Raw genomic sequence first — 10,425 nt, forward strand, 5'->3', positions numbered from 1 at the left:
TGTAGCATAAGGACCTTCCCGGTGGTCCAGTAGTGATGACTCTATGCTTCTAATGCAGGGGACAAGGGTTTGATCTCTCGTCAGCGAACTAGATCCTGTGTGCTGCAACAAGAACTGGCACAGTCAAAAAAAGAAAAGTAGCACAGAAAAATGACCTAAATTTTTTGTTTAAAAAAAAATATTTTAAAAGCGTAAGAAAAAATTGGAACAGCAAAAGTTAACATTGGGAGATAAGGTTAGGAATTTTCTTTTCTTTTTGTAGTTCCAGGACATATTCAAGCAGAATGTGGATAACCATCTGCCAGCTATCTATATTGGTGGGAAGTTGATTCACATCATCTCCCTTAGGAGTCCAAGATTCTATTCCTCACCCTAGAATGCTCTGAAATCTACACAATGTCCACTTAAATAAAACTCTATATCCAAGCAAATATTAAAGTAAAAATATGAATACAGAGAATGTCAGTAACATTAAATGCTAGATACTGTGCCAAATGCTTTATATACCCCCACTTTAATGACTACTCAATCTTGTATTACTACTATCCCCAATTTTTCCTTTCAGATGAGAAAAACAGACCCAAAGAGGCTGACTTGTTTGAGGTCATGTAGCCATCTGTTGAACTTAAGCCTGGCACACTTCAAAGCTACGCTTTTTCCTCCCCCAGCTGTACAGCATGTGGGATTCTGGTTACCCCACCAGAGATTGAACCTGCACCCCCTGGATTGGAAGTGCGGGGTCTTAGCCACTGGACCGCCAGGGAAGCCCCAGAGCCATCTCTTAACTAGGAAAGGATCTTAGGAACAATTTAGTTCAGCTCCTTTTTAAGAAGCAACCTTCCAATCATATGACACATGAACCCTACATATTCTCATTAGTTTTCACAGTATCTTTTGTTGTTAAGATTTAAAATTTAAAGACAGAGTATGACCAACTGCGTCATTTGCTCAAAAGCAGCCAATAGGACCACAGGGCTGCTATAGTGATCCATACTTTATGTTCTAGTCACTATGTTCTGTATGTTAGAACTATAGAACATAGTGAATAGAACACATATTCTGTATCACGACAGTGTAGGACTGAGCTATTTCATTAGCGACTTATTTGTAAAAATCCAGCCTCTGATCTGGGCCAGCTCCTAATTAATAAGAGATAACTGTTTGGCCCCTAGGCATTAAACTTCTGATCCTAGTCTATTCTAAAATGTAAAAAACAGTTGAGATCTTTCAAGCCAACGCACCCTGATGTGGTCCAAAATCTAAACAAGTTACTTTCATAAAAGAGAGAATTACTAAAGAACAATAATGACTTAAAAAATTATTAAGACTGAAGATTTGTCCAATTCTTACCTTTAAGAAAGTTAAAAATAAAAAACAAAACCTTGAATGAGATGGTTTGACTATCAGATCCATTATAAACTGAATACTTCTATATAACTAATCTTTGTGATTTCATTAGATAAGATCAGTATCTGCTTTCTCTTGACAAAAAATATCCAGAGTTCCCAAAATGACAACAAGAACATAAGAAATTTGTTATAAGATTTGTTTATACTACAGTCGGTCCCTCAGGATCTGGGGCAATCGGTTCCAGGACCCTCCTGTGGATACCAGAACCTGTGTTTGCTCAAGTCCCTTATACAAAATGATGTAGTATTTCTATATAACTTGAGCACATCCTCCTATATACCTCTAGATTATTTATAATACCTAATAAAATGCAAATGTTGCACAAACAGTTGTAAATACAATGTAAACAGTTGTTAATACTATGTAAATAGTTGAAAAAAATGACAAACTCAAGTTTTATTTTTGGAAATTTCTGGAATTCCCTCACCCCCACCCCCCAATATTTTTGATCCAATGTTGTTTGAATCCACAAATGAGAAACCCACAGATATTCCTTAAGAAAAATAAATACCACTTGAGGATGTGAGGAATATAAAAAGAAACACACCTGAAGACTTTAACCAGGGATTTTTTTTAAATAAATTATAAATAATTTTTTATTTTGGAACTCCCAAAGTTACTGAATCTTCTTCATTCTTCAGGAACTATTCACTCCCAGAGCAGACCACCTGCAGGAAAAAAAATGTATTTTAGAAAGTTTAAAATTTCAAACATCATGCTAGACCTATGGAGTCAGGAATTAAGATGCTAGAAATAGATGCTTCAGCCGAGGACTATTAACTAACTGCCACAATTATTCTAAACCAGCCACAAAATAAAAGATCCACACTTTTAAAATTTTAGTTTTGCTTAACTTTAAATATAAAAACATCACAGAAACTGTTTAATTCATTACAAGGTTTAATCTTTAAAGTCTTTGTTGAAGTAAAAACTATACGTTCATTTATTTTCTCAAAAACATCTTCCCCAAAGAGGTTTATTTTTATAGATATTCAAGCGAAGAAACTTGCAACCCCCTCCTTGCTGACTCAAGTATGTTTGGCAAAGATCCACGAAGTGGAAGGCAGGTCAGCTCTGTATACAAGGCATTTCCTGTGGAAAGTTACTCACTCAAACCCAAGGGCAAAGTAAGGGTAACACTTCTGAAATGAATCTGGAAGATCAAAAAGGGAGAGCACCGGAGGATAGTCATAGCTGGTCATAGCAGGTGTCTCTCCAAAAAGCTCGTACCCACCCCGACTCCTATCCCAGAAGACAGAAACAATGCTAACAAGTTAGCTAAGCAATTTGGACTGGCCGACGGGTCAAGTCTAATTCAATGCTTCCCTCACCTAGCTATTCCTGCATTTGGTTTAGAAAAAGAAAAGCCTTATCAACAATATAAATATATAAATTCTCTCTTTTCTAAAAGGCTCAGAAGAAGAATACATGTAAACATATGCAAAAATGAAGTCACTCTCATTTCAAGAGACAGCAGTCTGTATAGCACTGCTACCTCTTTTGTTATCAGCTACTCATCATCAGGGGGGCTACCCACTGAAAGCCTCTGGGTATAAAGTCCTTGACAGAAGACAGATATCTGTTGAATGAATAAATGTTCAAACAGCAAAAATGACCCTTTTTCTTGACTCTCAGGATATTTTCAGACATCATCAGTTGTCTCTGAGTTTGTTTTGTGTGTGTGAAATCAGCATATTTTAAACATATTTTAACCAAATATTAAGTTCAATCAAACTTTAAATACTGAGTATCACCACCACTCAGTGCTGGTCCTTTAATTTATTTCAAAGATTTTAGCCCCCAAACTATGTTCTCTAGGTGCCTCCTGGGTCTTAAAGGCAGAAAGATACCAGCCGCCATTTCTAAGCAGGTTTTAGGTTCCTCTAGTTTCTCTTTCAGGAAAAGAAGCAGTCATGGACTTCCCTGGTGGCCCAGTGGATAGGAATCCACCTGGCAAGTGTAGAGGACATGGGTTGGATCCCTGGTGTGGGAAGATTCCACATGCCATGGGGCAACTAAGCCCGTGCACCAAAACTACTGAGCCAGCACGCTAAAGCCTGTGTGCTGCAGCTACCGAAACCTGTGTGCCCGGAGCCTGTACTCCAGAGAGGCCACCACAATGAGAAGCCTGTGTACCCCAACTAGTGAGTAGCCCCTGCACGCCGCAACTAGAGACATTCCTCACACAGCAACGAAGCCCTAGCGCAGCCAAAAAAAAAAAAAGCAGTTGTAAATGTCTAGAATCACCACAATCACACCCTATTTTTTCTTAGGAGTAGTTTTTAAGTCTCTGTTTTTGCTGCTATTAAATCTTTAGACAGTTTATATTTAGTATTATCCCTACTACTTCTTCTGGAGAAGGCAGTGGCACCCCACTCCAGTACTTTTGCCTGAAAAATCCCATGGACGGAGGAGCCTGGTAGGCTGCAGTCCATGGGGTCGCTAGAGTCGGACACGACTGAGCGACTTCACTTTCACTTTTCACTTTCATGCATTGGAGAAGGAAATGGCAACCCACTTCCGTGTTCTTGCCTGGAGAATCCCAGGGATGGGGAAGCCTGGTGGGCTGCCGTCTATGGGGTCGCACAGAGTTGGACACGACTGAAGCAACTTAGCAGCAGCAGCAGCAGCAGCTACTACTTCTTTAGCTTAAGCCAATGGTTCGTAGAGAGAAACACCTGAAAATTATCTAGGAGCTTCAGTTAACAGGTGAAGATCAGGGCTCAAGCGTGTGAATTTTGGAAAACATTCCTCAGATGATTATAAGGTACACTTCTGGTTGAATGTACTTACTTTCATATTAAGTTCAATATTCTGGATTCAAGGTACAATTAAGATCTTATTTAGAAAATAAAAGCTACTAAGGTTTTTGAATTAAGGAACTTTCATGATCATTACTGGGAAGATCTGAGATTGCAAAATATTTTTCCCTTGAAGCTATCCTCAGGAAAATGTGGTCTAATGGTGTAAGAGACAACAATTTAGTTAAGTTTATCTTATAAGAGTGCAGATAGTAGTATTGAATTTTACCTAGTTACTGACCTGGTTGCTGGGTTATATCCACCTCTGTATTTCAACAAAAGGTCTTTGTAACTAGCATTCAAAATAAAGTTTTAGGTAAACCTAAAAATGAATACATTGTCAGTAAAATCTCATTAAGTGCAAGGAGTGAAGTATAAAGTGCTCGCAATCTGGAGAGCGAAAAAGACCTAGATTTGGACTTCCCTGGTGGTCTAGTGGTAAAGAATCTGCCTGCCCATGCAGGGGACACAGATCTGATCCCTGGTCCAAGAAGATTCCACATGCCTTGGGGCAACTAAGCCCATACTCCACAACTACTGAGCCGATGCTCTAGAGCCCTAGAGCCGCAACTACTGCGCTGTGCTTCACAAGAGAAGCCTTCACAATGAGAAGCCCGGCCACCGCCAAGAGGAGGAGCCCCTGCTCTGAGCAACTGGAGGAAGCCCACACACAGCAAAGACCCAGACCAGGCAAAACAAAACAAGATCTAGATTCCAGTTTTAATCCCACCACCTATCCATTCCTAACTTGAGCAAGTCTTTTTTTTTTTTTTGACTTCATGGTCCCTCCATTTCCCCATGGGGGATAGGGAAATAGGGCACCTGGGACCAAAGTAGATTCAAACACTTGTTCCTTTTCCAAAAGTGGCATTATGCTGAAAATAAAAAACATATTCTCAATCCTAAGAAAGGCCCTACGTGGATTCAGATTCTTTTCATAACCAGGATTCAAAAATACCTAATCATGACATATATTAAACAGACCTCAACAGAATGTCTGCTATCCACAGTTTCAAGATATGGCTATCTGGTTTCTCTTTGACAGTTTACAAAGCCTATTCATACACATATCATTTAATCATCACGATGACTCTAAGAAGTAGTTTGGTCATGTACTGTTCTCTCTCTTTTACACATGAGAAAACTAAGGCTCAGAAATTTAAGGACTTGCTCAATACCACACAACTGGTTCAACTGTTTTCTAAGCCCAAAGCTCTTGCATTTTCTTTTATACACAAATGAAGCCATAGTAATCACTCTCATTCTCCATCCCAGTAACAAAGAAAACCATGATATCTTCTGGTCCTCGTGAATATATGCTACTTATAGCAATAACTGTATCACCTTTGAGATCCACATGAAGTCCAAGCAAAACTTCTGATGCTCCTAAAATTAGCATTTAAAAAAAAAATCATCCTTTTTATCAAGGCAGGCTTAACCCTAAGCAACAGCTTACACAACTGACTAGAAAGAAAGGGACAAGGAAATCATGTACAAATGTTGAGATTACATGTCTTTGAAGTAATCAAGTTATACTTTTAAAAAATAGTTATATAAGCTCCCCACAACCATATTTACTTATTTTACAAAATGATTCACCATAAGATTTTTTAAAAGTCACTTAAGTATATCTTGTATACACAGGTTCATAATACCATACATAAAAATCACAAAATATATTATGGATCTCTTTTTATAAACAAAAAAGTAAAACTCAGATATGATTAAATTAGTATCTTAATGAACATATATTTAGTTCAAGTAAAACACACTCTAAGCTAGAGAAGAGGAGAACCAAAGTTAAGCCCCAGGACTTTCAGTCTAGACTGTTTTCCACCTCATAGTGATACTTCTTATCAGCTGGTTCCTTATCTCCCCTTTTTCACAGCTCAAAGAGGAAGGCTGGTCACATGTAAAATTTCAAAGAGGCAGGAAACAGGTGAAAGGGAAAGAAGCCAGGCTTTCTATTACTTTTATACTGGTATGTAGCTTTGGCTTTATCTCTCAGCTATTATTAAAATGGTGGTATGGTGTGGATCTTATGGGGGAGTAAGGGCACCAAGCAGAGGGCATCTGTCTAGAGACAGAGGTTACAGGTCTGACCCTGCCTAGAGGTAGTCACTTCATACATATGGGCCTTAGTTTCCTCATTTATTCATTCATTTAATCAAGAATCTTCTATTGAACACTTGGTATGTCCAGCAAGGCTTCCCCAGGTAGCTCAGTGGTAAAGAATCCACCTGCCAATGCAAGAGACGTGGGTTCGACCCTGATCTGGGAAGATCCCACAGGCCGCGTGGCAAATCTGCCCGTGCTCCACGACTACTGAACCAGTGCTCTAGAGCCTGCCAGGCACAACTACCGAGACCACATGAAGCCCGAGAGCCCTAGAGCCTGTGCTCCGCAACAAGGGAAGCCTCCGCAATAAGAAGTCGGCATACCCCAACTAGAGAGCGCCCCTCGCCTCTGCAACTAGAGAAAAGCCCATGCAGCAACGAAGACCCAGCACAGCCCCAAACACCAAAAACCGAGGTTTTACTTTTATTAGAATAAAGCATGGTACAAAAGAAACAGCGACAATTCCATTTCTGTTTTGCAGAAAGCAATGCTTCCATGTGCTGCCTACTCCATATTTAAGAGCTCTTCCTAAGTCAGAAAGAAAAACCCCAATACAGTAAGTTAACGCATACATATGGACTTTAGAAAGATGGAAATGATGGCCCTGTGAGACAGCAAAAGAGACACAGATATAAAGAACAGACTTTTGGACTCTGTGCGAGAAGGCGAGGGTGGGATGACTTGAGAGAATAGCATTGATACATGTATATTACCATATGTGAAGCAGATGACCAAGTTTGATGCCTGAAACAGGGCACTCAAAGCCGGTGCGCTAGGATAACCCAGAGGGATGAGATGGGGAGGGAAGAGGGGGTGGTTCAGGAAAGGGGGACACATGTACACCCATGGCTGATTCATGTCAATGAATGGCAAAAACCACAACAATATTGTAAAGTAATTAGCCTCTAACTATAATATATAAATTAATTTTTTTAAAAAAGCTCTTCCTAAAAACTCACAAGATTAGAAACAAAAAAACAGAATATTTCCCTTTTAATCAGACAACTGAATTTTTTGTCTGGACATTCTGAACTTCCTAAGCCATGATTCTCCTATCCATAACATAATTCTAAAAGCTTTTGCCAAGCCCTTACTTGAAAGCTTAATTCTCCCCTTCCCAAATCCACAAAACACCTCTCAACTTCTTTTTTCTGGTGGCAACATGCAGCATGCAAGATCCTGACCAACTAGAGATGGAGCCCAGGGACCCTGCAGTGGAAGCTGGGAGTCAACCACTGGACCACCGGGGAAGTCCCATATTTCTCAATTTATTAGCATCATTTACTCTGTACACTAGAAACTGAAAAGCTATTTTTCTAGTTATAATTAGGCATGTTAGATTAACCAGGTGAGCTACCTTTCAGACAGGTGGTGGTTTAGTTGCTAAGCCGTGTCTGACTCTTATGATCTCATGGACTGTAGCCCGCCAGGCTCCTCTGTCCATAGGATTCTCCAGGTGAGAATACTAGAGTGGGTTGCCATTTCCTTCTCCAGAGGAGCTTCCTGACCCAGGAATTGAACCTCGGTCTCCTGCATTGCAGGCAGATTCTTTATCGACTGAACTATGACGAAGCCCTAAGAATGCTGCCAAATGATTGCTAAACCTGTAAAGCAATACACAAATTTGAAGCTATCAGCCTATGTATTACCTTCCAAATAAGAAAGTACCATGCTCACCATTTCATATCTTAAATCCCAGGGCTCTCATGCACTCCTTGTGGGCTTCAATTAGGTGTCCACATTGCTCTTCTCCTTTCTCAATTATGCTATAAATCAAAATGCACTTGTTAATAAAGTAGGCATTAAGCACATTAGTGGTAAGTGAGCTAAGTGATGAGGAGTGAGGCAGAACACGGATCTGACAGAATACAGCTGGAGTTTTAAAAATGGTATTACACCAAATGGTTTTATACCAAATTTGTTTTTACTGGCTCTTGTGATACTCCCTTGCCCATGAAAATGTTCCACAGATAACTAGTTTTTGGGGGTAGAGGAATCTGATTAGAAGAAATAATTATGCATATTAAATATTGACCCTAGACAATATCCAAGGAATAATACTGCTCTGTAATGAAATAAACTGAGAAAAAAGTTAACATTAAATGTACAGAAAGAAGAGCTTAATTTTTTGCCTATCACAGAGGAATTACATTTTTGATTCTGCTCTACATTCAAATACCTCTAAATAAATTTACTTCTAGCCACAAGACACCCAACACAAACAGCAAAAGACATCTGGCTGCCAAGGGCGGCCTGAGGAGCCCCACTCATGATGATCAAAGAACTTTTCACTTGTAAAATTACAAAGACTAGGACCACGAAAAAAATCAATTATATGAAAAAACTGACTCCTGACTCTAGATATCTGGGGAGCCACCACAGGGGTCAGAGGTAACTGTTGCACAAGTTATCTTTAAAAAAGGTAGGATCTCTTTCCTTCTAAATACAACCTATCTTTCACTAGCTTTAATGGCTGTCTGCATGGGATAGCAAGCTCCTTATGAAAATAACAGCTAGCTCACCCTGATCATTTATTAAATACTGAAAATACTGTGCTAGGCACCAAATATGACTTACAGCACAGTAATCCTGAAGGCAGAAACCTTAGGCCCTTTTTACAGATATGAGGCAGAGATGTTAATTTGCTCAAGGTCACAAAGCTGGTTGGTGAACCAGGACTCAAACTGAAACTGGATCCCAGGCTCTTAATCATGGTGTAGTACTATCTGAAGGTTCAATAAGCACCTACTGTTTTTAACTGTGGAAGCACAGTATCCCACTGTAGTCTTCAATTCTCCCTTCACAGTTTTACTTGCAAAATTCTTGTGTAAATGTCTTTACTTTCTGTGTGAGGACAAAAAGGGACTGGAGGGAGAGGTGTAACACTCACATTATCTGAAGATTCCTTCAGATATTTGTTCCACAATAGAGGCTGTATACAATAAAAACAAGAATGCGAGTTGATGGTAATCTAGTTGTACTATTCTGAATACTGTAATGTCATTTATATCATAGCCTGGTTGATTTTTTAAATCATCTAGCTAGAAGAGGTGGGGGCATAAGGGAGTTTTCTGTAGTGTTAAGAAATGTACCCTGTGTCTTACTACGTCTAAATTTTGGGAGAAATCACCAGAAATTGTACTCTTTGATACTGCCAAACCTCGCACAGCAATCATTAACTTTAATGCTCTATTAACTTAAGGAGCAGCAGCTTTACCCATTTCTACGTTTTTGAACCTAAGGCAGTGTTTGACCCGTAACATTTCCACGTTCAGAAACTCTTTGTAGGAAGGAATGGGTGGACGAAGCAAACTCGAGTCAATCTGACCTCTTTCCAATCCCTTCATCTGTTTCCCAAGGGTGAGCTAAGAGCTCAGTCTACAGCCAGCCAACTGCGAAGCCTATTGGACTCTATAGCCTTCAAGAGCACCACACGCCTAAGCGAGGACCAACACCAGCCCCAGGCAGGGCAGAAGGCCTGAGCGCTAGACGCGGAGCCTCCGGCCGCCCCCTCCCGGACTGCGCACTAACCACGCATCGCGCGCCTTCTTGGTCTCCGGGCAGGCGCAGCAGGGCTTCAGTGGCTTCTTCTCCTGCGACTCGGATGGGGCAGGGCTTGCGGCCGCCAGACCTGGCATTTTTCGTTCCCAAAAACAGCAACTAGCACAGACAGCCTAAACTCTCCAGACTTGGCAAAGCCGATTTGCGCGCATTCACTTCCGGCAGTCGCTCTGAAAAGAACAGGAAGTCCTGCCTCTCTTCCATAATTGGGGGAAGAGAGGGGAAAGGAGGGTTTTGTTTTGTTTTGTTTTGTTTTTAAAGGCGCTGTGCAGAAGAGTCAAAATGAAGGTAGTAATGTGAGGACGTCTCTTTGGTCCAGGAGCAGAGAAGTGAGACGAGAGTGCAGCGACCTGGAGGACCCACAAAGGAGGAGATCTAGTCTTTCCCAGTCTATTATTTTCCTCTATTTCTTTGCGTTGTTCACTTAAGAAGGCTTCCTTATCTCGCCTTCCTATTCTCTGGAACTCTGCAGTCCGTTGGGTATACTTTCCTTTTCTCCTTTGCTTCTCACTTCTCTTATTTTCTCAGCTATTTG

At 40.4% G+C, this 10,425-nt stretch overlaps 1 protein-coding gene across 1 annotated transcript; it reads right to left on the reverse strand.

Annotated features, from left to right (window-relative positions):
* Positions 1 to 1,965: 1,965 nt before the first annotated feature.
* On the reverse strand, positions 1,966 to 10,062 carry COX17 (cytochrome c oxidase copper chaperone COX17). The gene is made up of 3 exons (XM_069554646.1): positions 9,861 to 10,062; positions 8,007 to 8,095; positions 1,966 to 2,078 (listed from the first exon to the last, which is right to left on the reverse strand). Exons 1-2 carry the CDS (start codon positions 9,965 to 9,967, stop codon positions 8,011 to 8,013), a joined length of 192 nt encoding a protein of 63 aa, XP_069410747.1. The 5' UTR covers positions 9,968 to 10,062; the 3' UTR covers positions 1,966 to 2,078; positions 8,007 to 8,010.
* Between the last annotated feature and the right edge of the window lie 363 nt (positions 10,063 to 10,425).

Source organism: Ovis canadensis, chromosome 1, assembly GCF_042477335.2.
Source record: "Ovis canadensis isolate MfBH-ARS-UI-01 breed Bighorn chromosome 1, ARS-UI_OviCan_v2, whole genome shotgun sequence".
Lineage (NCBI taxonomy): Eukaryota > Metazoa > Chordata > Mammalia > Artiodactyla > Bovidae > Ovis > Ovis canadensis.